Below are 27,081 nucleotides of genomic sequence, written 5' to 3'. Positions count from 1 at the left end.
AAATATCTGAATGCAATGCAGAGAATAGTCAAACTTCCTTACTCAGAGCTCTAACCTTGAAGTTTGCCTAAATAATCTCTTAGTAGCTCCAACTTTATCCATCTCTCCTAAACTCTGTCTGTGACCTCCCTTGCGTTTCTCCTTCTCCTTCTCCGCACTTGCCATCATAACTTTCTCCTTCATACCTTCTACCCATTCTAAATCTTTTTGATCCAATTCTTTTTGTTTACCTCTTGGTCCAGCAAGACCTAATGAAGCATCTTCTTCATTCCAATCAAGTCTTGAGGAACTTCTTGATGCAGCTGATGGAGGTGTATTATTTCCTTCACGTCCACGTTGAACTTCAGCAAAAGGTGTAGCTGGAAGTGGAGGAACCCCATCAGAAGTAGAAAATGTGGATTTCCTCGTTTTTCGAATACCGAGAGATGATTTAGGTCGATCAACAGCAGTTGATGGACGCACACCCATTGCAGATGCGGAACGAGGCCCAGGTGTAGTACGACCAGATCCAGGTGTGGTCCGTCCATTATCACGAATAGTGGAGCCACCAGATGAGATACGTGATGGTAGATCTTGAACCTCGACTTTATCGGTATCAACTGGTGCTCGACGCCCATGATGACTTGCGTATTCTTTAAGATATTCCCCAAGATCTGCCCAACCACCTCCGACACGTACCATAACCCTTTCACCATTTTCACCTACCAGGCGAACAAATAACTTAATCGGTTTCTCACCACTAGAGCAAGATAAATGATAAACCTTGATTTCTGGATGACCGTTTTGAGCTCTTTGACGCGGAGTGCTAGTTTTCGCATACGCAGGGGCAAGAGTAAACGAAGGCGTAGGAGTACGTAAACTTCCAATTGACGATTGTGAACGGACGGCGGGCATCGAGGGAGTAACTGAACGGCGAGTTTTTGGAGGACGAATTCCTTTAGGATTTGGCTTTTCTTCTGGCTCAGAGCGAAGACGAATATGAGCTGGAATCGATTGAAGTAAGGAACTAATTTGTTGTTGCATCTGATCATCGCTACTGCTGTTGACAGGCGATGCAGGAATGCTTTGAAGAAAGGAGTCTTCAGGAGTGGATATCAAATGTGAGAAATCGGGACTTTCGAGGAGTTGAGGAGGGCGACGAACAGATCTTCTTGGAGCTCCTGGTGGTGAACCAGGTGGTGTTTTATCATATTGTTGTAAATCATGTGACCATTTCCCAGGTGGCAATGGTGAATCTTCAAATGTTACTGTAGATGCATCATCAGAGTCTGGGTCGACAAGACTGGAGGCGACTTCTGGTGTCATTTTAGATTTGCAACGGTCCGAGAGTGAATCATCCGAAACGTCACTTCGAGTTTCATTATTGTGAATACTATCAACGATTATGGAAGGCCTGCGTGCTTCATTTTGGGCATCTAAAAGATCAAATTCCATGCCTTCGGGATCAATACTCTGAATACTTTCAGAGGCTCCGTCACTGCTAGCTATTGTAGAGGAATTGGTAGAAAGGTGAAAATGTATGTTAGGTAAATGTGCTGGCGCCTTTAAATTACCGGAGTCGAGGCTGTCATGCGATGCGGAAGAAATACCGAGCTGTTGTGCTAACGCAATACTGGAAGGGGGTGCACCCAAGACAGATCCATCTTTCAAAGAATGGTCCACGGACAGTCGCTCTTGTCCAATAAGTGGCGAGCTCGAACTACGAAATCTTGCCAGTTCAGATCTTGCTGGTGACATTAGGGGTGGATTCGGGAACTTATTGAGAATCATTGATGATGGCCGTAACGAGGTTCTGGGATACGTAGCGAGAGAATCAAGGCTTTGCATTTTTGGTGATTCTTCATTCGAAATGGTACGTCTTAAGGCGTTTGCAAAAGTGTGGCCAAATTTGGGTATTCTGCTGACACTTCTGACGCTGGTCGAGCGAGTGAGAGGAGTATACGTAGGTTCACCAGAAATTGCTTGTACGATTGGCTGGGTGTTCAGTGATGGTGATATTATTTCAGTCGAAATGCCATTGGCTTCCTGCTCGTAAGGAGTTTTATCTGTTTCTGTTGCAACACGAGATCCTTCACGTGCTGTTTCGGCTTTAGGGGTTTGGACCTCTTCCATTTCGTTCGCATTTTTGCCATCAGCTCCAACAGGGGCCTCAGCATCTCCTCCTTGGGGCATGTCTTTTTTCGCCATTCGTGGAGGCGCAATGGCGGCCAACTCACCGTCTGTAATTTTTCGATCTGCTGAAACAACCCATTCACCATAGTCCCGTTCGAGGCTTTCCATCCGGTCCAACCAACTATCTGGCAGAGTATCCATCCTGCCCTCCAAGATATCGAGCATATAATCCAAATCTCTTCCAAGAATCGTAACTTTGGCTTGTAAAACATTTTTCATGACTTCGAAAGTTTGTCGTGATAGAACTGTGTTCCCTGTTTGACCAGCAGTAGTGGTCGCGCCTGGTATTTTTATAGCCTGCCATCCCGAATTTAATGCCATCTCTGCATCATCCAATCCGAGTAATAAAGATGGTACCCTACGGAGTACAGAAAGGCGAATACCCCATATATCCATTAGACGTGTTAATTTTGCCAAATTCGGTAGTGCCTGCAGTACCGTGGCCGTAACTATAGCTGTGAAATCATCCATAACCGTGTAAGAAGCAAGGAAGGATGGCATATCAATTGAAGGGGAAGATGAAAGTCGAGAATTTCCAGAAAAGTGTGTATCCAGGACCTGTCGTTTTATTTCCTCCACTTTCAAATCGTCCATTCCTTCCCCAATTTCTTCGAGCCGGTACTCATATCTTGCAACCTGCTCGAGCGAAAGGCTCCCACAATACTGCGGCTCTGGACCTTCTTCATGCTGTTGCTCGGTTTTATCGCTCGATTGAGGTGGTGTCAATTTTATTCTCTTCGATAAAGCTGGTGCTTCAAAGCCTGCTGATCCGCCAGTATTCGGCCATGGCCAGTTTGATAATTCTTCCAACCATTCTTGTACTTTCTTGGAGGCTAGAGTTGCGCGTATGGCAAATGCTCGATCTGCAGGGGAGGCAGCTTCAATACTGGCTTTCAATTTACCTGTCGGAGAAGTAAGAGCTTGCAGGGTTGTGGCAGGAGTGAGATCGGAAAGGAGGTCGTCTGAAAGCCGATGCGATCGACTTGAGGATCTGGTTGGTGATCTTGTTCTTGATGAAGATCTTGGGTGTAGCAATGGAGGGGCAAGCCTCGACGCGGAGGATGTCATAACTGGTGTACTCTCCATGATTTACGATGTTTGATAATTAGTAGTTTTGTTTAATGAGGAAATAGCTATCGCATTGCTCAAAAGACCTTAAGAGAGTGATGGTCTACAAGCATAAGAGGGATTGAAACATAAGAATGGAATAAGAAAGAGGAGGTGAAGAAGAAGGCGGAGATCAAGGTGGAGGTCAAGGTGGAGGTGATGCGAGCTGTTTCGAGTGATGCCGTCTTACAGGCTTCTCCGTTCGTCGTTCAAGGCGGTTGTTTGCATGATTCTTAGGGTGGGTCGGGGTACAGAGCTGTCTTGAACACCACACCATGCAGAAAAGAAAGAACTAGAGATTGTTCTGTCCTGTGTTCTCGTTCTTTCTCGGTGGAGATTTTGAGTTTTTTCCTCTTCCCCTTGTATGTATGCTTGCTTTAATTGAATGGGACCTTCCGGATGTTCAAGGAATACGATAGAGAGTGTAATGAGTGTAATAGAATGATGGCGATAGCATATGGAACGATTGATAGGACAGGTTTGAACTCAGATGCAACTACAAGGAATAAAGGACGAAAGAATCAAGATACCTAGCAATTGAGGAGAATTGAGTGGGAATCTGGGTTAGGAAAAAGGATAGTAAATAGGAAAGAAAAGAAGATGGTTGGATTGGATTGGATTGGATTGAATTACCTACCTGGCAGGACAAGTCAAAGAGACCCAAGAGACCAAAAAATGCAAAAAAAAGATGGACAAACCGATGTCCGGAAAATGTGTTAATGGGAGATTGGGTGAACTCGCTAATACATCAGTTATTGATAAATTGGTACATCCGATAGGTTTTTCCATGGGTTTTCATGGTTTTTATGCCTTTTTATGGATTATTCAATGCGCGTCTAATTTCCGCCCATAATTTTACAAGGGGAGGAGAATGAAAAATGGCTGGGGGATTGTGAAGAAGTGGATATCTCTCTCCGTATTCTCTCTTCTTTATATTATTTTTAGACATTCTGAAGATTTGACAGAAGTGATAGAGTTGATAGAGTTGATGGAATTATTAATACTTGAAACAATTGATTTCAAATATATGAAGTTTGCTGAAGATATATCTACTGTACCGGTACTCCGTAGGTGTATATACCTACCTAGGTAACTATAAATTTTATGAATTTGCTCATGTCATCTACACAATATGTCATCTACCATCTACGTAAAGTTCTAAGTCTGATTAATGGGTCAATCACCACAGTTCCAATGAACGCTTTCCATTCCTCAACTGTGCATGTACCCCCGTACTCCATAGATGGTCTTTGGACGAATACCGGTACATGTATGCATGTGCCTCTCCGCTCATAAGCGATCATCCATATCCCCTATCTCCATATCATATCCATAATCGACAGAACTTCCAGGAACGGTGGAACGTACAGTGGAACGTTCATCAATCGATTAACCTCAAATCAGTAGGATTCCCGGGAGATCTCTTCCTCTCCACAATCCACCACAGTTCGCTGTCCCACCTATAAGCCCACGAGGAATCCTTGACATATGCAGGTGACCTTGGAAGTTGTATCCTGTCAAAACCCTCATTCTATGAAAGATCGATTCATAAATCTGAGAGAATCAAGATTCACCGAAAGGATTATCAAATCTTGGCATCATTGCATAATTGCGGTGTCAAACGGTGAAAGCTAATGTTACCGACTATACCGACTATTCCGACTTATGACTGTCCAGACTGCGGAGTACGCACTTATCAACCGGAGTCCTCCCACAAAAAGGTTACCATTTCAGATACATCGCCGAATATGAATCAAGTCCTCTTCTGTTTCCCCAGCCACCGGCTATCATCGAACCATAAGTTTGCAAAAATTGGTATATCTGGATTCCGAGACTACGACCTGAGACTTGGTCATACTTTAATGAGTACAAAACGCACGTCAGGCGATAAGATCTGAATCTTTTGCGCAATTTGTTTTACCAGAACACGAAAGTTGGGGTTCGGAAAGTCGATCTTTTCCTTACGGAAAGCTTGACTGTTGACTATTGACTCTATAGAGCACTCATTGTGTCTAGATCAGTGTAGCTGGATCGAGCTGCAAATACATGAAAGGCCGCTCTGTACGTTGTATGACGAATATGTTACTGCAGAGTGATAGCCATTGCCGAGGTTACTTGATTCCAGATATTTGACGGTCAGTCCGCGGCTCAACAAGCATGTCAAATCTCTGATTTCTGGACACCGGTGACTCAGAATCATGTCAATCAGATAAATATCGGACTGTCTCAATACAAAAGCCGATGGTAACAATAGCCATCTTTGCAAAGTTCATGCTCTCACCCAAGTTGTCGTGGATTCGTAATGCTCTTCAAGACAGAACTCTGGTTAAAAGGGGCTGTTCATACTCCGCGTGATGATTCCAATTCACATCGTTCGAGAACAGTACTCACTTATTATTCAAATGATCACTGCTTCTAATCATCCAATTGTACGATTGGATATAAACTCTGAGGGGCAATATGGCATTTTACCGGAAGTCTTCAAACTTACCAAGACACACCGCTTACACAATTTCGCGATTTCGAGCATTCGAGGTAATCTTACGAAAGTATCTATGCCTGCAATGGAGTAAGCCAAGTAGACTAGTTAGTCCTTCAAATGTTCTTTTCTTCGAAAGCATGCTGTCTACCTTTCAGTTTCTTTACAATTTTCAATCCATCACTCTTACAAGAATCTACACCTTCCAGCGGACAAGTGAACCCACGAATAGTTAGAAAAAGGGGTTCAATTTATTTTTGGATGCCAAGGATTTACTTATCCGATGCATACTATCAACTGGACCCTCAGCCCTACACTCTCTTTACTGGATGAGATGAAACCTGGAAACGGTCGATCATCTATACTCTCTGAATGGGGGTTCAGATGGTGTGCACGGGCACGGCCCAGAATATTCCATCGATTAAGCAAATGTCCATTCAATTATGGGCTTTGACACGGGAACAACTTTGCTGCATATTTCAAATGTCAAAGCTCATGCTCATGACGAGTAGCTGTGGTAACTATCATCAAGGAGATCATTCTTTCCTCGACTGATGAACTGGCTATCGACTTCACGTCCAATGCTTTCATCTTCAACAAGTGTTGTTCTTCTGAAGACGGAATACTCTTCATGCCAACATGTTGCTATATCAAATATGCTATTTTTTCAAGTTATCCTGAACATGGGGATCAGTTCACTTATATGTATCCGGTGCATATATCAGCTCAGATAACGAGCCTGATTCTTCCACTCAAAAACTCAAATCAAGGCTCTTTTGTAACACATTTTCTCGTCTTTGATCAGGGCTACAATAAGTTTCTTCGCATTGAAGGCAATGTGTTGCATCTATTGACTGAGATTTCTTCAAAGCAAACTAGCACTCGATGCCCATATGCTGTTGCCAATTTATTATGTATCCTCATTCCGTCTTGTTCTTTCCTCAGTGGTTGACACTTCCTCAATCCAGCGACGTTCCTTCCCAATGTGCAATTGCAGCTCATTTCGGCAATTACACTCCTTCACCTACCTACCATGGTTACACCCATATCTATATAATCTTCTCTTCTTCCCATCTCATTCTTCTCATGGACATCAACAATCCATCATCAAATTCATTTGGCTTTATTGCATATTTGCCTTGCTGCTTCATCCATTCTAGTAATATTGGAACTTCGTTCTCCCTGCATTATCATTCGAAATTATCATTCAAAGCATTTCAATTTGAAGTAATTTCATTCCCCATGCATTTTAAATCTTTTGCCGTTGCGGCTCTTGGCCTTGTTGGTGCGGTTACTGCTCAACGTCCCACAGATACTAGTATTTGCGATTATTATACCACTGCTCTCTTCAAGAATAATACTGCCGACTCTCAACAACAGTTGATGACACGCATTGTCAACATTGCTCTTATTGGTAATGGTAAGTATTCCATTTAAAGTTCTGCGGTGGGTTTCACTCATCAATCCCTTGCAGGCCATTATAGTCGCCGTAGTGTCAATGTCACCGGTATCATCTCCACTGGTACCTACAATGGTATCAAAGTCAGTTTATTACCATATTTTGACGGTGGCTTGTTCTCTACAAACGGGGGAGGAAAGCCCATATCTGTCAACTTCCTCGATGGTGGTGGATCGGGCACTCTTATGTCTTACAAAGCTGCCGATTCCATGTCGAGTAATCAATAGTAAGCTCCCGGAATTACAAATATAGCAAGAGATTAACCACGATAGTTTCCTCATGACCCATCTCTACCAGTACTTTGGTGTACTACTTGGATGCTCCAAGCAAGGTGGCACTAACTTTCCGGCGTATTCTGGTTCTGATTCTCAGTATAAGGTTCACAAGTAAGTCAACCAAATGCCTCATGATACTTTTCGTGACTCGAATCTAGTTCAGGTGATAAACCAACGCAGCCTCTAACAACGATACAATAGGTTCATGAATCTCTCCGATGCTGAAGTTAATTACTTCATTGAACAAGTTGCACTATCCGCTTCATTTTTTGGCGTTTCTGCCTCAGATCTAATGATCATCGGCTATTCACTTCGGCAATCATTCGGTTATCGTTGCCTGCCGCCTGCAACTATTGTTCCCAGTCAAGGGGCCCAGTTGCAATCTATTTGCACCGACCCTACATGTCCTCTTGCATCAAACAATACTTGCGCCTCATACGACCAAACCATCACCAAGCCTAAGTTGGAGCCATGCTATGTTGCCGAGGCCGCTTGCAACAAAGTACCAGGAACCTACGGCTATCTATGCCATAACGATTACCTGCTTTGTAGAGCTTCAGGTGGAATCAAGACCAATGGCACAACTTCACCATCCAATACATGTTCATGTTCTGGTTCTGGTCCATGTTTGTGTTCAGCTTCGGGCTCGGGCTCATGTCCATGTTCGAATTCGGGCTCGTGTCCATGTTCGGCGCCTAAAACTGGGTCTGGCACAGGCTTTGGAACGTCATCTAACAAGACATCTGGTAGTGGCTCAAGCAAGACAAATAGCACAAGTTCGGGTTCCGGTTCTGGTTCTGGCAGCAAGACGAATGGCACCACTACTGCTGCTAAACCAACTCAACTCACAGCTGGTGCTGCTACTGTTGGAGTGAGCTTTGCAGCCATAGCTGGTGGTCTTATTGCCTTTTCCTTGTAGATCTGCAGGCGTAAAAACAGATAGTTGAAGTTTGGTAAATGTGTGATTATCATCGGCAAAGTGTTGGAGCACTGCTTGATGAGAAAGGCCATGAATTATTGCTGGTATCTCTTCTTCATGTGGTTCATACTGAGTGGGTATTGTTCTTTCATCGGTTAGATGTAACAGCTTGTCGATGTCTCTTCTTTTGAGTCGTATGAGCGCTTGTGGAGATGATGGAAGAAGAGAAAGGAGGAAGAAATGGAAAGACGTATATTGGTGCTGTGCTGGACGGGATCCAAACAAGGACAAGAAGCTTCTAAGGTAGCTTTTAAAGTAATTATGATATTCATACTGTACTGGATTTTCCAGAACTGGGGTTTTCATATTTGAATGCTAAGTGTATGAGTGTACAGTAGATAAAGTTGTTAACTGCAATTTGTGTCCTCTTTAAAAAGTTAACTTACATTTAACTAGATGGTGAGTGTTAAACTCTTTTCTGTCTCGTCTTGTCATGTTCTGTTGCACTTTCTTTTCATAAATAATTTATTCATTCATTTGCTAACTTACTCGACCGCTCGCCTGGAAAATCTCCTGCTCGTGTTGAAACCCATCTCTCCATCTCATCATATATACCTAGTACTTAGTAGTCATATTGTAAGATAGAATCACCAATTTCCATTCCGAACATCATAAATCCATCATCCATCATCCACTCTCCAAAATTCACTACCCCTTACTTTCCCTTAGCAAATTCATTAATATACTCCGCTAGTTTTTGGGCGCCCTCCAATGAAATCGAATTATAATTACTGGCACGGATACCTCCTACACTTCTATGACCTTTGAGACCCGTAAGACCTCTTTCAGTAGCTCCGGCTAAAAATGCTTTTTCTGCATCGGCGATGTTTTCGGAAGTAGTGACGCGGAAACAAATGTTCATTCTTGAGCGGGCGGATACGTCGGGGACGACTTTGTAGGAGGTAGGGTTGGCGTCGAGTGCGGAGTAAATGAGGGAGGATTTTTTGTTGGAGATGGATTCTTGACCTTCGATTCCGTTGGGGTAGGTGGCGAGGAGTTTTTGGAGCACTTGTCCGGCGATGTAGACGCTAGTGATGGTGGTTAGTATTAGTGGGTGTGTAGGCATCGGGGGGACTTACTCGAATATGCTTAGGGTGTTGTAGAGACTATTGTTCTTGGCGATTGTTTCGTATGAGAATATAATTGGACCAATTGGTAAACCAAGCTTTCTCAATAGAGTAGGCGCAGGAGTTGCGACGACTGGGGGAAGGAGGTTCTTCTTGATAATGACAACGGTGATTCCGGTACTACCCAGGTTCTTTTGAGCACCGAAAAATATGACGGAGAAGTTCTTAACAGGAATGCGTCTCGACAAAATATTCGAAGACATATCTGCCACTACAATTGGCTCATCATCTTCACTGGTTGGCTCTAAAGCTTTTGGGAAACCGGGGAACTCGACCCCATCGACGGTCTCATTGTCGCAATAGTAAACCATGGCTGGATTCTTGGAAAGTTTCCAATCCTTTTCCTCTGGTATTTTTCCGAATTTACCATCATTGATCTTTCTAGCATCTGCGACAATATTAACGTGCTCTGAGCCAACCAATCGAGCGGCTTCTTGGCTAGCTTTTAATGACCATGAACCGGTAACCAAATAATCAATCTTGAGTTCCTCATCCACAGCCTGTTGGAGCTCCTTCACAAGAGCATCTTCTGGAATATCCTTATCAGAAGAAATACCCAATGACTTCAGAATTTTCTGCTTCCTCTTCTCAATCCATATTCCAACCATGTTGTATATTGTTGCCGAGAACTCCCCAGTGCCACCACCCTGCATAAAAAGTACTTCGTAGTCATCTGGTATCTCCAGGTATTTTGCCAAATCGGCTTTCGCAGTATTCAGAACATTCGCAGCAATTTCGGAACGATGTGAGTGCTCTGCCAAACCGAGACCTGTGCCATTGTAATTGACAAGAGCTGCCGCAGAGGTTTCTAGAACATCGGTTGGGAGGAGGGCAGGTCCCGCACCAAAATATGTGATTTCCGAACGAGAAGGCATTCTTTCCAAGGTAGTAGGTAGGATCGTGTGTAAAGTTTGGGGTTTTGAGAAGTATTTCAGGTAAATGATTCTGGATAAAATGGTCAGACAATGTTAATGTTTAGTGGTAATGATGATGTTTCAATGCCAATTCATTCTATGCTTAGACTGTGCTGTCAATTGCGTGATAAAATCTCAACATAATTCCCTTCAATTGGAGACCTAGAACAACAGATGGTAGATAACTTACATATTATTTGCTACCTACTTCAAATCATTCGTGAAGTTTGAACGACTGTTGGAAAGTTGTGATGTTCGCGAAAGACTCATTTGAGTGAGTCAAGAAGAAAGAAATTATGTAACTTTACCCCGGATTTCCTGATTCGTCAAGTGGGATGTTTAGTGTAGAATTAATCTTTACCCTGTCATTACGTGATTATCATCATCCTGCTGCACCTTCTTCCATCACCCCAAACCTCAGTCTAGCAGCTCATCACTTTAAAACAGACTTCAATTTGTAATTAATAATTTTAATCCTCATATCTGCTACTTTACAAACGGTGGCATTTCATTTTACAATGGAACGAAAGAATTCAGAAGCTGGCCCTTCAAATAATCCTCTCAAAGTACCTGCTGCATCCTTTCGTACGTATTTAATCATTCATTACCATCAGAGCTCTCGACTAATATATGATAGCTACACATAATTCACCTCGGGTTTGGTTCATGACATCTGCATTATCCCCATTATGTGTCAGATTAATCAGACTTCTTCTCAAGCATGGTGATTATGTAGCCGCTGGTCTGCCGCCAAAAGAAATTGAAGATGATGAGCGATGTCTAGAGTTCAAGGAACTCATCAATGACTGTAATAGTAACAAAAGGCAGTGCGAGGGCTGGAAAGACAGAATTCGTGGAATCAAGGTTGATGGAAGGTTACTAAGTATTCTCTTGCCAAAGGATGGGATGGATCTGTACTGAACCTCCGACAGGGCCAAATCGCAATGCTTAGCAGCTATCGCAGAAGCTATTAATTTGTTTGGACGTATAGATATTCTGATGTGCTGCTCATCTGAAGGTATTTGATGATGAAATTTTGACGGAAACGCAATATTGATGTCAGTCTAGCTGTCGTCGGAACTGTGGAGGAGCTTTCAACAAATCCTGCGACTCGGAGCCTAGTCCGTGATCAATTTGATACCATTTACTTCAATCAGGTCAACTTTATTAAATCAGCTTTACCACATCTTCGAGAAAAACGTGATGGTCATATCCTCATTCTCACTGGCATTACAGGTCACATAGGAACACCTGGAATGTCAATGTACTGTGCTGCGACATGGGCTTTGGAAGGGTTTTGTGACGCCTTGACCTACGAGGTCGCTCCATTCAATATTAAAATAACGATTGTTCAACCCAATAAAGAAATTCAACTACTAACAAACAAAATTACATTCGCTCCACAGTTACCACAATATGAAACTCAAAACAATCCAGCTCCTCAGATAAGGGACATCTTGGCGCATGTGTTAAACTCACATCCAGATACTCGGATAGATCCACAAAATGATAAACCTTCAATTGAATCAGTGTTTCCTATTCTACCTAGCGAATCAAAGGATAAATTGGTTATGGAAACCGTTCATGCCTTAACAGCAATTGGAGGTCATGAAAACCCCCCAGCGAGGCATATCGTAGGTTATGAAGGAATCGCATCTGTTAAGGAAAAGTTGAAGATAGTCAGTGAAGAAATGGAAGACTTTGTGGAAGTTAGTTGTGCAGTGGATATCTACACTAAAAGCGCAGTTAGCCAGGCAGCATTGGCTGAACCAAGGTCACAACGTAAGCGTAGTGTCAGTATTGAAAGACGGGACTCCAACAATGAAGGTAAGATTTCCCAGCCTGAAAGTAGTATCACTATGCCCGAAGATGGAATGAATTCCCTGGGCAATATTCAAAGCAGAAATGATGGATTAAGGAAGTCAAGAGGAAAAGGGGGAGGGGGGAGCGGAAGAGGAAAGAAGAAGTCAAGGAGGAGTCAAGGAGGAAGTCATTGAGAGAACTGAGGAAGAAACGTACCTAAATTAAGTACTGACCGGTAATTCTTCAGATTAAATGCCGAACTTACAATTAACATTACAACATTTTATTGTGAATTGCATTGTAAGTCATCAGTCACGTTTATGCATGGGTCATAAATCACTAAATTGCATGGGTAGAATTTGGTCTAACATGTTTGTTATTTAGGAAAAAGGTTTCTCTATTTGTCGGAAAGCAAAAGAAATCTAAAAAGGAAAATCTCGGATCAACACACAATCAATCGCTCTTTACTTGCTCAATTTCTGATTCAGATCGTCTCGACTGTTTAGGAAAGACAAGCCGTGCTAGCGTCCATTGGAAAAAAGGGAAAAGCTGCAAAGGAAAGCCTGTATTGACCTATTCACTGATGCTAAATCTCCAATCTCTCTTAAACTTCTTTATTGGCCCGCTCATTTCTCCCGACTCTTTAATCTTCTTCATCACCTCCTCGAACTCTTCCTCCGCCTTCTTAATATCGTTCATCAGCTCCTCAAACTCCTTTCTCGTCTCCTTCAAAGATAGATCATTCCTCTCTTTAATCTGTTGAAGCAAGAGTGCTAATTCACAATGTCGAAATCTTGCATTTTGAAACGCATTAGCCGCATCCTCCATCACTTCCTCTTCCGGATCGATTTGATCTTCTTGTTCGGCAGCTTTGCGAACTCGGTCAAGGACAGTATCATCATGGGAACGTGAAAACCACTTTCGATTGGCCAACTCATCATCCATAAATACGGAAGATGCCGAGGGAGATGATGGTTGGGATGATTCCGCTGGTGTCTCCAAAGAGGCACTGTTTTGAGTGTTACCATCTTGGAAAGCGGTAGTCATGGTGAGAATCTCACTTAGATTAGCGCTAAGGATTTCGGGGGATAAGTTTGAGGGTTGGTTTGGGGTTGAGTTTGGGGGTGGGATATTTGGAGAATCCATTTTGAGAATGATTCGCTTGCTGGTGGTTAGATTTAAGATCTGAATATCTACTTACTGGTTTCTAGCTTTGGTTTCGGGTATCGAAGTCAAATTGAAGTTTTAAGAAGGATGTGATGTGAGATCCGATGATTGATGAGGAAAAAAAGGATCACTTGGATAATTATTGGGTTTGTATTTATACTGGCAACAATGCATTGTTCAACTGGTCTTTTCGGAGAACGACAACTTGTTCTTGTTCTTGTTCTTTTGTTTCTATTTGTTCTCGGATGAATGGCTTGGTCCAATGATTTGGGGTTGAGATATTGTGAAAGGGATTATTTAGGCAGACAAAGTGGGTTGAGGGGTTCTTGGATTCTTGTTCCAAGTTGGTGTTACAGTAGATTGGTTAGTTCTTGAAGTTCATTATAATAGAGAAATAAGGGAAACATAGAAGCGCATCTGTACCTACCTATCCCCTTGATGATAGATAGCTTTCTCTCGGCTTGGCTAGGTCAATTACAAATATTGAGTTTTGATCGTATTAAACAATGAATTTCTCGGTAATTGGACGTATATTTCAATACTATTTTACTGAATGACATATTTAGACTTCTCTACCTAAATACTTTCAAACATTAATATTCTATTCTGTTGTGTAAATTACTCCTGTACTTAGACATTCATCTCGAGTTAGAAACTATATAACCCCCTTGAGGATGACTCCACCGCCTCGGTAAAATCCATACATTTATTCTTCTTTATTATTGATATTATTCACAAGGCTAGCAATGTTTTCTGTCTATATAATCTCATATTAAACTTATTGAATTTATTAACTTCTTTAATCCCCTCTGCTCTCCATTTTTATTCTTTCTTTCCCCTCTACACCTTCACTAAAAGCCTAATTATACTAAATCTCCCATCCATCATACCCATACCCATATCATCACCCCCATATCATCGACAACACCCAATCCTCAATCCAATTATATCCACCCACCCCTTCATTATAATTCAGCCCAATCCAACACACTTACTTCTGCACCGAACATCAATCCCATAAACAAACATTGTACATATTTTTCTTTTTTTATGACATCCCCTTCTTCTTTTCCCATCTCCCGTTTCTTCTCATGTCCTCTTTTCTTTCTCAACGGCTTTAAATCTCTAAAGGGTGAAAGAGAAAAGGAGAAAGAAAGGAGAAAGAAGCAACAAAAACAACAAAACTCCACATCATCGGCGCCCAATTCTAGGAATTAACCTAGAATTCACAAGGAACTATGAACACATTACTATATCACTCGGTTTTATGAATTAATTCAGATCGATGAGATGCTTTTGAGATACGTATTATCTATATTTTGAATTATATACGGTACGGAAGGGAAGGCAATGTAAATGAAGAAAATGGAGATAGAATAGAAAAAACTTAATCATAAATGCGAGGTCTTATAAGCGTAGATAATGTACCCAAAAGCAAAACTTACAATGGAGAACAAAACAACGAAAGAAAGTCCCTCCACGTACCTAAATATACAGGAGTGAGAATTTTAGTACGCAAATCGATGATATGCGTAACTCACTCTTGCGATTTTCGTTTTATTTTGGGGGTCTCTTTTCTTGACTTTATTTTCCGGCTCGTGGGTTTATAAATGGATTTATAAAGTGTGATGTTTCTATTAATTAATAGGAATAAAGACGAATAATAAAAAAATATCAAGAGCAGACTACAAATTTAGCGAGGAGATTAGTTAAAAAGGTATAATTACTTGGGCGTGAAATCTAAAGTGCTGGAGATTTTAAGACTTACCGAGTATAGACGAAGAGATGCCGGTCATGGGATCATTGATTTGATATTGAGTCGTTGGGAGAAGAGGGAAGACTTAGAGGGAAGATTTAGATTTAGATTAGTTATGGTATGCAGCGAAGCTTCAGTTCAAATTCCATTCATAATCCTAGGGAGTAAACTATCCTAATAATAATATCAAAAAAAAGAAAGAAAAAAAGACGAAGGAGAAAAGGATCCCAAAACGATATCCAAAAATCATGATAACCCTTCCACCTGCATATTCTCTCACCATAGCCTTAATTCCCAGTAAAAAGTGCTTGTAAAGTTTCCAAAACCATGATGATTATGTTCAGTACAACATAATTTAATAAGGTTACTTCTGTCCCTAAGCCCGAGATGTACCTGAAGATATTCGATGGAATAAATCTTCGCTTGAAAATACCGTCCCACAAATTTCTTGATTCATTCTTCCTCTTGTACTCAAGAAGGAGATTACAGCATTCTGCTGAATCAGGCAGCGTCTTTTCAAGATACTCAGACACAGTACAATGGCCTACAGACTCAGTTGCATCCGGCGGCCCGTATACGACCGTAGCTGATGGATCGGCGCCATATTTAAGAAACAATTCAAGTACTTCTCTCCGGACCCGTAGCACTGTTGGTGTTGATTTACTTGTAAAGCGAGGAGTTTCATGGTCTGGACGGAAGAAATTACGTACAAAGGCTGTCCAGAGGGTGCTTCGATGACCGCCATAATTTCGTCCCAGCGGCTCCTGGTAATCAATCCAATTTGGGTCAGCTCTGGCTTCTAGAAGTATCCGGACAATCGAGACGTAATTATCTGCGACAACAGACGGTGAATCAAAAACCCGAACATGAATATTTAACTCAAAGCAAGCATAATGGAGTAGGGGACGGTACCAATAGAGGCAGTTAACCATAGCTGGAGTTTTCAGAAGTTTCTGCAGCACAAAACTATGAATCCCATATATAATGGCGTAGAGCATAACAAAGTCTTCTTCCAAATTATCATTTTTGGCATGGAGGCGCCCAAGATTTCTACACAGTTGATATCTGGAAGATGCTATTCGGTCGAGCTCTTCAACCAGTGCTGACACTAATACTGCATCACAGCTAATTTCTATTCGTCCAACTTGTTTTAAACAGAGACGTATCGGCGTGACGTAAGTTAAGAGGAAGCCTTTGACCGGTAAGACCTGCATTTTGCATCACGAATGAGCGGCACAGTGACAAACGAGGATTGTAAGGATAATTTATCCATTCAGGCAAAGGCGTTTGGTTTCTGGACTCTAGAAAGAAATCTTCAACCGTCCTGTGCAAAAAAGAGACACCGGGATTGCCGGCGTGCCATTGCCCTGTCTCAAAAATCTGCAGGGAATCACGGCAACGAGCCTTTACTCGTATCTTCAAAGTCTCAAGCTCCTTTGCCATATGATCAGTGGTCCATGGATTGATTCCTTCCGCAATTGCATAATTCGGATTTTTTTGTTCTTCCTCCAGAAAGGAAAAAGTAAGGAGAGGGAGTGGTTCGTCGGCTGCTAGGCACATCTGAAGGATCTGCGAGGCTTGAGGTCGGTAAAACTCGTCGATACTATCCAATATTCGTTCAAAGAACTCTTCCAGCCCGGGTGGTATACTTTCTAGTCTAGCTTCGAGTTCAGAAATTGTATCTTCATGTGTCAATCCTTTCAGTATCTCCCGGACAGCGAGGGCCACCCAGAGAAAAACACCTCCAGATTTGTCGCATATTTTGTCGATGAAGTTACCATAACGCTCGTCTATTTGTGTGTTCGAGAAACCAGGATCCTCAGTTATCAAGTCACGAATGTAGTGTTTAATATGTTCTTGGGTGAAGTCTTGCAAACTTAATGATTGGCCTGGGAGTGGGGTGGGAAAACGTTTGATCTCTGTCCAAGGTCGACTCGAGACGATAACTTTCACCTCTGCAGATGTTGCAAATGCTTTCAAGAGACGTGCAGTTTCTGATGGATCTCCCATGTATTCATTCACACCGTCAATGAAGAAAACAAACTTGCCCGGCCATACTTGGTTTTTTGTGAGCTGGTTGAACGCGTCTAGAAGCTCAGCTTTCGACCAAGAACCATCCATGTTGATGCCTGCGTGGTTTAGCGACACCCATCTATCTGGGAACAGTTTTGGCAAGACTGAAGGACAGTTTCCCAAAATATCGTATAAAAGAGATCGCAGAAGTCCTTGTTGAGACTTTTCCATTCCATTCCCAGCACCCCAAAAATAGTAATTGCCTGTGAAAAGAGGTTTAGTGTCGGCCCAATCTGTGAGAGCGTTTTTGACGACTTTGTGGCCAACTAGATACTTCATGAGCGTAAATTTTCCAGAGCCAGCACTCCCATTGATCCAGTATACGTCACCACCTTCACGGAGCCAATCAATGAATCCCGTTAGATGAGGGTTAATTATCCACTCGAAAGTGCCAATGTGTGCCTCAATGATGTTAGACTGTCTTCGACTCATCCCCTCATATCTCAATGTTTTAAGGATTGCACGTTCGGTAAAGAGTGTGCTTCCTTGTTCAATAGTTCTCGATAATTGATTCCATCCTCTATCATTGTTTTGTTGATGTTTGCAAATATCTTGAGATATAGCTAGCAAGTCGTCTTTCAAGCCCAATAAATTCTGTCCCGTGTTCGTTTCCACACGACCCTGACAGTGTTGCAATTCCATGAACGCGGCGCTCATCGCAGAATGTCGGTCACTGAGCGTGATACAAGTCAGCTTCCACCAGAATGACAGATGTATATCTAATTGTGAAGATTTAATCATACTTCAAAAGAGCTAAAAGTCTAAGCAGCAGTTGACTTCGAAAACTATCTAGCCGTTTCGACATATCAGAAATATAAGTTTCCTTCCATAAGCTACGTATTGATTGACGAGCGCTTGCCCACAACGTGTGTGATCCCTTGATTTTCAAGCCATCAAGGTCATGCAAGAGCTTGTCTGATAATTCTTCACATTCTGATGCAAGGCTTATGAGCGCTAGCTCATCCTTGCTATAGCCACGCGTTTCTTGATGAGGGTTTCGTGCCCTTAAATCAGTGCTGATAGCACTGAGATCCGAGAAAATGGTGGAGAGCTCAAGATTGTTGGCCAAGGCTCTGCTAGAGGAGTGATGTAGCTCTGCAGTACTAGTAATGACCTTTGAAGCAAAATCCACGAATTGAAGGATAGACGCCGCAAGCCTGAAAGTTGAAATAGGATCAAGCATTTTGCAAGAGAAACTGTTCTTTCATTGAGTTGGAGCAATGGAAAACATCAGGACGCAACTCGAGCCTGATTGATATTGTTTTATTATGCTATGGTGTGGTGATACAGCCAGTTGACCATAGCCTCGAAAGCACCTTCACACATGTAACTCACCATGGCTGTAAGACCTTGGATATATATTGGACCTATCATCGAGACCATCTTCGGAACTATTGTCCAAGCAAAACGCGAAAGATATTGAATGCCAAAGCCATGCATAAACTGGAAAACTGCAGAGAATGATGAGGTGTCACCAAAAAAGAGGAATGACATGATCGTATATCTTTCGATGGAGCATTTGACTTTTTGCCCGAAATCAAGTGACCTTCCAGTCTTTGTATTGATCTTTCGAGAATGTGAGATGTCTAAAAACCATCGTTGAACCTATTTATAGCTAAGGGCGCGTTCGGATCGATTTTTTTTTTTTGATATTTGACCACATTTAGACTAATATATTAGGTCTAATATACTCGAATCGAATATAATATTCTAGCCAGTATATATTAAACCAAATAATCCATTTTATCGAATACAATATTGAATTTAATAAAAAATATTGAGTTAAATATATATTTGATCAAATATTCGAACTTTTTTTTAAATAATGATCAATAGCAGCTTTTTAATACTGTTGAAAAGTGTTACGTAGTAACAGTCAACCTGTCCATATGAGCTCAGACCCCGTGGAAAAGCAAACCGATTCTCATACAAAATTGTATGGTAATCGGTTCGTAGAGTCTCCCCACCTTCAGCAAGCACAGACATATGTTCTGATTGAAATCACGTGATGGATCTAGGGGATCTAGATAATTAAACTCTAGATCCAGTAGATCCAAGGGATCCAAAAGAATACAGTAGAATATGAAGTTCTATATAAGGGATAGGTTTTCATTTGTAGAGCTTCGTGCTCAAGAACAATAATTTAGTATACTCTACTATTAGTTACGAATAGCATATCATTATTGTCATTACTTAAGTCCCTGCTTGACGCCTAGTTATAAACCACCTCGAGAGCCTAGAGCACTTCCACGTAATCTAGACGGCTACCCTCGTAACAAAAAGATATTTGAAAAAATTTGATATTTCAGACCCCGCCTACCACTTTTTCCAATATTCCTCAAATATATTAGCCTCACTCAAATATACCCAAATATATATTAGACCCAATATTTTATTGAGCCCAATATTTCTAACATTTTTGAAAATCGATCCGAACAGACCCTAAAGTATTTGTGATCGAAGGAGCCTTAGGGTTGGAAAGGTCCGTGCAAGGTAGCCTTAATCTCAGCCTTGCTGCAAGGCTGTCAGTACCTCCACGTGGAACGGGGAAATCATCGGCCTCCATATAATCTGTTAAAGTAGAAGCTCCATGAATCTTAACATCAACAATATGAAGTATGTCCACAACACGCTTGACCTTTCTCTATCCCACCCTTTTTCGTGCAATTAGAGCTAGCGAACCTATTGTTCCAAGAGTACGAATACAATCCAAACGAGCATCTCGCCCACAACGATCGAGACAATTTGGCACAACGCAGAGAAGGAGGGATGTGTTTGTGCAAAGACATGGAAAAGCTGTAGAGCCTTTCCTGAAAGAGGGAGAGGATGAAAGCAATGTGAAAGTTTTCCTACCGGAGAAAGAAGTCGAGGAAGAAGAAGAAGAGGAAAATACGAAGGGCACGAAAGTGGGGAGGGAGTCACAGAAAAGCAGCAAACCAAAAGACACTGATGGAATGGCAGAAAGGGGGCCCTCATCTGCATCGCCATTATCGGAAGAAACGCAAGCTGCTTCAACAATAGCTGGAGATCCCGGAGTTACGGCGAGATCTACTACCGCTCAAGGACCAGAACAATTGACACCCCGCCAACAAGCTGCTGCGAATACTGGGAAGATGGCACCGCTGGAGACAGTATTACATATGCCACCGCCTGAGTCAGCCGAAGCTCAAAATTCATTAAAACCACCACATCTACAGACGCCACCTTATGTTCATCATTTCGACACATATGCTTTAGTTCAGCAGGTTCAACAAGGGGGATTTACAAAAGATCAGAGCATTACTTCTATGAAGGCAGTGAGAGAATTGTTGGCGCTTAACTTGGATGTTGCGAAGGAGGGCTTAGTTAGCAAGAGTGACGTAGAAAACGTTAGTAATATATTTTCCTATCTTCTCAAATTTACTGACACTTAATCCGTAGGAAACTTACCTATTCCGCGCAGCGTGCTCAGAATTGAAAGCCGAGATACAAAATAATCGTAAAGCAAACGAGGAGAAGATGCGCCGGGAACGGACGTTATTGCAACACGAAGTTGACATATTGAATCAAAAGCTCACTCAAGAGCTGCTCACACTCAAAGATGATTTGAAAGGAATGTTCGATGATCGCAAAATGACTGTACGACAAGAACAACGTACAATGGAAACTGGAGTATGCACCCTCTATCTGCTTACCTTCACAATAACTAACAAAACCCAGATCCAAGAACTAAACTACAAAATCACCGTCATGCTAAACAGCGACGCCAAATCCGAAATAGAAGGACTCCGATGGGTTCTCACACGAAGATCAGTAATGGGAATATTATTCATGGCATTCATGGTCCTAACAAGCTTAAGATACGCAAGCTACAAAGCTCACGAGCACGAAGAGAAAAGAAGAAAAGAAGCAGAAATCCATGCGAAACACGATGAACATATTCAGGATTTACCATCCCAAGGAGCAGCGGAGATACTAGCTGCTAATTAGATGCACGTTATGTGATGTGATCTGATGGGTTGGATTGAATTGGGTGGATCGTTGATGTTTGAGATACCTTGCTTGTATATGTTGCTGCTGCGCTGCATTTTTGGATTTGTTCATGATTTTTATGAGTATACCCTATATGTATGTATATATATATATTTATACCTAGTATCTAGTGTCTATCTATATCCCATTTCCCTGCTTGAGTGCTAGTATCTACCATCTATTTGCAAATCTTTCCAATTCCCCGATGAATCTTCACATACATACCCACAAACCAACCTTCACCATCATACACAAACAAATTCCAAATCCCAGACTCCAAACACAACGCCGGCTATTCACCAGGTGAAGGTCATTCAGTGGAGAAGAATGTAAGATAGATAATAATCACAAAATCATAATCATAATTAGTCGGGTATTTTGTGTTTCTGACTGACTAACAACTTTTGGTGGTGAGTGAGTGGTATGATTAGAGAGTAGGGTTCATTTATACGGGAAGGAAGTTTTGAGCTTGAGTTCGAGCTTGAGCTTGATGAATATGATGATGATGATGATAATGGTTACGTTATAGAATAATATTGATTCAAGAGGATGATTCCGGGAAAATGTAATTTAATTAGTATACACGAGTTATCCATTCTGAATACGATGACCTCGGGATGAGAAGCTTATTTATAATAGGTGATTGTTATTTATTATTATTAGATATATACATGAAAATTCTGCAAAAATCAATCCAACACTTAGATTCATTTCCCCATCCCGAAGTACATCACTCTAGATTTCACCTCCTTCGTTCAACTCATTGACATTACTATCTAATTATGAATTTGTATTAAGTTTCTAGCTATAGCTTAGCTTACTCTGCAGTATAAATTCCTTCTCCCGAAAGAAAAAAGCTAGAACGCCGACTCATGAAAATGCAGTTCCGGTGCAAAGACCACTTGCAATGTTTTCCGAAATACCTCTCTAATTTCTTCGCGCGCTAGAGGATACGTTTTGATGAACGATCGAAGAGGTGTAGTGATAGGTATCGTTAACTGCATATTATGCTAGGGTGCGTAAAAAATTCTTAGTTTTGAAGAGTAAAATGGTTGAAGTGATTGTTGAATATTATGGCTCTGATATTTGGTTATGGAAAGTAGCGAGGGGAAAGAAGGATAATACTAACGAAATATTGCCATACGCAGCATCTCATCATGCGTTTCTCATCTATACCCCCTCCGCCTGTGGCCCATCCTTCAACCACAAGTGTCGTGCGACGGTATCTCTTTCGGTACTTTAGTCAGCATGAATAACGGTCTGTATTCATGCATTCCTTGGATCCGACTAATACAGTGAAGATGAATATTGGTATCATACACTTGAAAATGAAAGTATGTATTGAACGATTTCCTTCGAGTGACACAAAGCACTTGGAGTGTTAAGCCTCATCGAAATCATCGCCATTCTCCTCCCATTTTCGGATATGTCGTTCTGCGTTCAAATTCCGGCTTCCGAGGAGACAGAGCTGATGATTGACGACGATGCTCAAGTGTAGCAATGGCCGTATTTGATGTTTTCCAAGAACTAGATGTCGAGTCTGATCGTCTTGGATTCGGTAATGGATCCCGTTCATTATTAGGCGACTTCTGGACTGGATAGCGAGTGGACCGGGAAGAGCTAGATGGCACATAGGACCAACTCCTTTTTGGAGACTTAGATGGTACTATTGTGACTCCCTGATAAGGAGTTCTTGAACTCTGAGACATCGACCTCGATACAGGAGGGCGAGATGGACCAGTTGGATGATGGGCATCTGGTAATTGTTGGGGCTGTTGCGTTCCAGGCCTTCGATATTGGTCTGTATCACGATTACTTTGAATGGGAGGGGGACTTCTAGCTCTTGAGTAGCGGACGTTTGGGTGGTCTTGGCTGCTGTGAGAACGGGTAATTGGCTGCCGGTAATAGCTTGTGTTTCTTTTCAGGATGCCTTTTGGAGATGGGGGTGGTTGGGCTCGATTAGTATTGTAACTCTTGGAGACTTGCGGTGTTTGGCCAGACGTTGTAGAGCTGTGGTACTGCTGATTGTGGTATTTTGGAGACCTCGGTGCAGTCGTGGGTTTGTCATTGAATTTGTATTCATCAATGACATTTCCTTCTGCGGGGTTTTGTCGTGACCCACGTTTGTATTGTCCATCGTCATGGTACCGAATTCTCTGTTGCACTTCGGAAACTTGTGGTGCTTCTCGCCTTTGATTCCAAGGTTTGGGTTTCTCCCCAATATACATCTTTCCTAGCCTTGTTGCAGTGCTACCTGAGTCCGAGCTTGCCTCTAGACTATGTGAACGGCTCCTAATCACGCGATCCACAGGAGGAGGGACGAAATTCCCAGGAAATTGCTTTATCAGCTCACCCTCCAACCATTTGACCTCGGACATATTTGCCTTGTCGTAATTCTCCAAGATATCTTTGATCTTGGGGACAGAATCACACCAATGTGCTGCAGGTCCTTCCAACAAAACATCAATAGCCCATAAATACATGGAAATTGAGATAGTATCGGGGTTGTCGGCAGCAAGATCGAGTTTAATCCTCCGGAGCCATCTCGAAGCTGATTGGTTTTCGCCCGTGAACTTTCCTGCCTGTTCAAATTTGGGCATGCGACGTGATGCACTCATGTTTGAGGTCTGTACGTTGAGAAGGTATTGAAATAGATCAACAGCAGACTAAATAACAACAATAAATCCACAGTGGAGAGAAAGTTAAAATGTAAGTTGTGGTTTAAGCATATGATGTTGATGTGGTGAAGCTAGAGGTGTTGGTGGCTCGTCAATGAGATGGTGACACAAACAATTGTACAATACACAAAAATTAACTGAGCCTCATAGAATTCTTCACCGAGTACGGAGTAGAAATGATATCTTCGATTTGCTTAGGTCACCACTGAAATATGGTGTAATGAAGAATGAAAAATAGCCATAATCATTTTCATAAAGGAAGAAAAAGTGGTTGCTTCAACAACGCGATTAATTATTTTTAAATGCAAAAGAGGAGAAAAACAGAAACAACGCAACTTTTCCTTTTCTCTCACACATTTGTACTTGGCCACGTGCTTGCCTAAAAAAAACCATCTTTTCATGCACCACCAAGCTGATATGGAAAGGGTGCATGCTTTTCTGCTACAGATAAGCGCTGATGTTTGAGGATGGAAAATCAACCAATAAGAATCAAGTATTTCAGCCATTTTGAAACTTCAAGCACCAGTTCATCACGTAGCATATTATTGGTCGCAAAGTGCTATCGCCGTAATCATCCGGTGAGGTGCATAACAAGAATGGATTGATTTTACCCAATCAAGGCGATAAGTGATGAACCGAATGATCCGTAAATATCGAATGATGACTGTTTCCTTATTGCTGATTGTTTCAAAAGATTTGACATGGCCAGCCCAATTTAATGGATAAACATATTATATACATTGGGCAACCATTAGGCAAATGAGATGTAAACATCTGGTAAGTGAGACCTCAAAGAACACTCACCATGCAAGTCGAAAGAAGCCCACCAGCCGCAGGTGTTGTCAGGTTGACCGAGTGGGGCAGAAATGACTACATGAAGGTATTTGGTAGTTGGTGAAAAGGCGATAAGTTATGTGACAATAGATTTTGAAGAGAAACTAACAAATTATCACAAATCTAATATAAAATCAAAAGATGATATAGATTCTGAACAAATGACAGACAGAGAGCTCGAGTTTAATAGATAATTGAAGAAATATCACGTGATTGCACACAAGAACAAGCTGACGCACTAAGCTCGATCAGGTACTTTGTGTTCCTTAGAAGCAACGCAAGCCGCATCTGACATACATACGGTACATACATACACTTTTGTATTCAATAATTGGTAATCAAGATCCAAGATGATCATGTCAAAATTCATCAACAAAAGATACAATTTACCATTACTCTCTTCATGTTTTCTTTGGCAGCCCAGATCAATTGGAGCAAATATCAACTTCCCGCCCCTCCGCTGACATACTAAACCCGTTCAATAGCAACTGACCTGGCGAATTCAGCCTTGTATCACATTGGAGACTTGACACCGGAGATTGAATGAGACTCACGAAATCACGATAGATTTGGAATCAACTGTGGCGACTCTGACCTACAGACTATAATCATGACTGATGAATCTCAAGATGCAACCTTTGCATCATTCTGGCACCGTTCTATAGGTAGGATCTCATCCAAAAAGATTAAATTTATGCCAAATGTCACGAAACCAAAGACTAGTAAGTTAATTGATTCTTCTCTTAGTTCTGATATCTGATATCTTTCTTCTCCCGTGTATAAAGTTATATATCTCATACAAATCCTCCTTTCGTTTTTAACAAGTGCGCTTTCATACATCCATTCTCCTTCTAGGGGGGAACACAGAATTAACTGCTCTATATCTCCTCTCTACCCAACACTAATTCAGGATGATAGCCAAAGATGATTATGGCGAAAGAAAATCAGCGACAGCTCAAAAACAACACAGAAGATCTCAAGTTCGAAGAGCACAAATGTTGATTCTTCTCTTGGCATGATAATTAATACCAATGCTAATTCCTCTCCAGAGAACATCGACAACGGAAACAGGACTATGTCAAGCATCTAGAAGAAGATTTAATACGTCTTCGTGAAATGATTTCTGCAACAGAAAACGAAAGTTTGACCTTGGTGAAAGAAAATGGGGCTATAAAATCGACTTTATCAGCTTCAGGAGTGAAGCAACTTTCGAATGTACGGTCGAAAAATCAAAAATTACCTGGAAACAAACCTACCATTTTTCTACCCCCTCAGGAACATGATTCACTCAGTAATCTTATCATTACTGATTCAACACAAAAGAAGCACACTATAATACCTGTCAACTATAAGACAGAAAATGATAGACTTTCCAGCTATATCAATGATATGCTTATTCCTCAAAACAATATTTCCGTCACAAACTACTCTTCCAACAGCCAAAATGTCCCCTACTCCAGTCCACTTGGCCTACACTTCAGTGTTCAATTCGACGATTTTATAAACGCTTCTTGTCTTCAAGTCAGCGAGTCATCGAATAGTTCTTCCAGTAGACCTGGGGCAATTAATTTGTCCAAACCTCTACCGCCACTTCCTGGTCAGGTTCCTGCACCTCACAACACCACCCGGAAACCATCACTTGACCTGTCGATTGTAGCGATAAACTTCATTCTTGCGTAAGTCACTCTCCTTTAAAAACAGGGTATACGTTGATCCCAATTTACAGCCTCGAACACCCTTGCCGTACCCATTTTCACCATATTTCAAATCCCGCTCCCCTTTTTGACCCCACCGGTAACCCTTCCGGTCACGAACTCATGGCCTCAGCTCAAATCTTCTCTGAAGCACCATCTGAAGCATTTAATGATTCTAGTCCCGAATCATCATGGTTTTCGTCATCTATTTCTTTAGCTCAGTTATATGCCATGTCTCAATCCCTACCTACTTCTGACTTTGAGATTACTCCTGTTCAGGCATGGTTTATGATAGCAGAGAAATATCATAATGAAATTGAAAATGTTGTTGAAGCGAGGAAGATAAATGATATGAAGAAAGGATTGGGTAATCTATCACGATGTTATCAGTTTGGAGCCGTGATGGATGTTGATAGCTTTTGGGAGGTCGTAGATGATATTATGGGGCAGGATGGAAGTTAATGATTTGACTCGATGTAGTTTGGTGTAGCTGTCAAACTTGGATGATGAGTGAACATTTGACTCTTGGGTCCTTTTCAATTCCATATCAGTG

The 27,081-nt window shown here is 41.7% G+C and overlaps 11 protein-coding genes across 11 annotated transcripts; 5 read left to right on the top strand and 6 right to left on the bottom strand.

The window, feature by feature from the left end:
- Nucleotides 1-42: 42 nt before the first annotated feature.
- On the bottom strand, nucleotides 43-3,258 carry SS1G_09053 (hypothetical protein; the record flags this gene model as incomplete). The annotated part of the gene is made up of 1 exon (XM_001590238.1): nucleotides 43-3,258. The coding sequence occupies one exon, from the start codon at nucleotides 3,256-3,258 to the stop codon at nucleotides 43-45; it is 3,216 nt and encodes a 1,071-aa protein (XP_001590288.1).
- Nucleotides 3,259-4,395: 1,137 nt separating this feature from the next.
- SS1G_09052 (predicted protein) lies at nucleotides 4,396-4,575 on the top strand (the record flags this gene model as incomplete). Its single annotated transcript, XM_001590237.1, has 1 exon — nucleotides 4,396-4,575. One exon carries the CDS (start codon nucleotides 4,396-4,398, stop codon nucleotides 4,573-4,575), a length of 180 nt encoding a protein of 59 aa, XP_001590287.1.
- Nucleotides 4,576-4,660: 85 nt separating this feature from the next.
- On the bottom strand, nucleotides 4,661-5,438 carry SS1G_09051 (predicted protein; the record flags this gene model as incomplete). The annotated part of the gene is made up of 3 exons (XM_001590236.1): nucleotides 4,661-4,810; nucleotides 5,159-5,291; nucleotides 5,395-5,438. 3 exons carry the CDS (start codon nucleotides 5,436-5,438, stop codon nucleotides 4,661-4,663), a joined length of 327 nt encoding a protein of 108 aa, XP_001590286.1.
- Nucleotides 5,439-7,000: 1,562 nt separating this feature from the next.
- SS1G_09050 (predicted protein) lies at nucleotides 7,001-8,718 on the top strand (the record flags this gene model as incomplete). Its single annotated transcript, XM_001590235.1, has 5 exons — nucleotides 7,001-7,178; nucleotides 7,233-7,443; nucleotides 7,490-7,603; nucleotides 7,694-8,407; nucleotides 8,571-8,718. 5 exons carry the CDS (start codon nucleotides 7,001-7,003, stop codon nucleotides 8,716-8,718), a joined length of 1,365 nt encoding a protein of 454 aa, XP_001590285.1.
- A 408-nt stretch (nucleotides 8,719-9,126) lies between these two features.
- On the bottom strand, nucleotides 9,127-10,473 carry SS1G_09049 (hypothetical protein; the record flags this gene model as incomplete). The annotated part of the gene is made up of 2 exons (XM_001590234.1): nucleotides 9,127-9,499; nucleotides 9,551-10,473. 2 exons carry the CDS (start codon nucleotides 10,471-10,473, stop codon nucleotides 9,127-9,129), a joined length of 1,296 nt encoding a protein of 431 aa, XP_001590284.1.
- Nucleotides 10,474-11,030: 557 nt separating this feature from the next.
- On the top strand, nucleotides 11,031-12,540 carry SS1G_09048 (hypothetical protein; the record flags this gene model as incomplete). The annotated part of the gene is made up of 5 exons (XM_001590233.1): nucleotides 11,031-11,097; nucleotides 11,150-11,320; nucleotides 11,504-11,530; nucleotides 12,010-12,339; nucleotides 12,440-12,540. 5 exons carry the CDS (start codon nucleotides 11,031-11,033, stop codon nucleotides 12,538-12,540), a joined length of 696 nt encoding a protein of 231 aa, XP_001590283.1.
- Nucleotides 12,541-12,888: 348 nt separating this feature from the next.
- Nucleotides 12,889-13,362, bottom strand: SS1G_09047 (predicted protein; the record flags this gene model as incomplete). Its single annotated transcript, XM_001590232.1, has 1 exon — nucleotides 12,889-13,362. The coding sequence occupies one exon, from the start codon at nucleotides 13,360-13,362 to the stop codon at nucleotides 12,889-12,891; it is 474 nt and encodes a 157-aa protein (XP_001590282.1).
- A 1,794-nt stretch (nucleotides 13,363-15,156) lies between these two features.
- Nucleotides 15,157-18,494, bottom strand: SS1G_09046 (hypothetical protein; the record flags this gene model as incomplete). The annotated part of the gene is made up of 5 exons (XM_001590231.1): nucleotides 15,157-15,167; nucleotides 15,251-15,322; nucleotides 15,672-16,070; nucleotides 16,486-17,984; nucleotides 18,055-18,494. 5 exons carry the CDS (start codon nucleotides 18,492-18,494, stop codon nucleotides 15,157-15,159), a joined length of 2,421 nt encoding a protein of 806 aa, XP_001590281.1.
- Nucleotides 18,495-19,929: 1,435 nt separating this feature from the next.
- SS1G_09045 (hypothetical protein) lies at nucleotides 19,930-21,280 on the top strand (the record flags this gene model as incomplete). Its single annotated transcript, XM_001590230.1, has 3 exons — nucleotides 19,930-20,679; nucleotides 20,732-20,962; nucleotides 21,011-21,280. 3 exons carry the CDS (start codon nucleotides 19,930-19,932, stop codon nucleotides 21,278-21,280), a joined length of 1,251 nt encoding a protein of 416 aa, XP_001590280.1.
- A 1,439-nt stretch (nucleotides 21,281-22,719) lies between these two features.
- On the bottom strand, nucleotides 22,720-23,940 carry SS1G_09044 (predicted protein; the record flags this gene model as incomplete). Its single annotated transcript, XM_001590229.1, has 1 exon — nucleotides 22,720-23,940. One exon carries the CDS (start codon nucleotides 23,938-23,940, stop codon nucleotides 22,720-22,722), a length of 1,221 nt encoding a protein of 406 aa, XP_001590279.1.
- An 865-nt stretch (nucleotides 23,941-24,805) lies between these two features.
- Nucleotides 24,806-26,990, top strand: SS1G_09043 (predicted protein; the record flags this gene model as incomplete). Its single annotated transcript, XM_001590228.1, has 5 exons — nucleotides 24,806-24,880; nucleotides 25,436-25,556; nucleotides 25,753-25,831; nucleotides 25,884-26,510; nucleotides 26,561-26,990. The coding sequence occupies 5 exons, from the start codon at nucleotides 24,806-24,808 to the stop codon at nucleotides 26,988-26,990; spliced, it is 1,332 nt and encodes a 443-aa protein (XP_001590278.1).
- Nucleotides 26,991-27,081: the final 91 nt, after the last annotated feature.

Source organism: Sclerotinia sclerotiorum, genomic scaffold (genome assembly GCF_000146945.2).
Source record: "Sclerotinia sclerotiorum 1980 UF-70 scaffold_12 genomic scaffold, whole genome shotgun sequence".
Taxonomy (NCBI): domain Eukaryota; kingdom Fungi; phylum Ascomycota; class Leotiomycetes; order Helotiales; family Sclerotiniaceae; genus Sclerotinia; species Sclerotinia sclerotiorum.
Note: the sequence above shows the minus strand (reverse complement) of the source record. Positions and strands in the feature narration are given on the sequence as shown.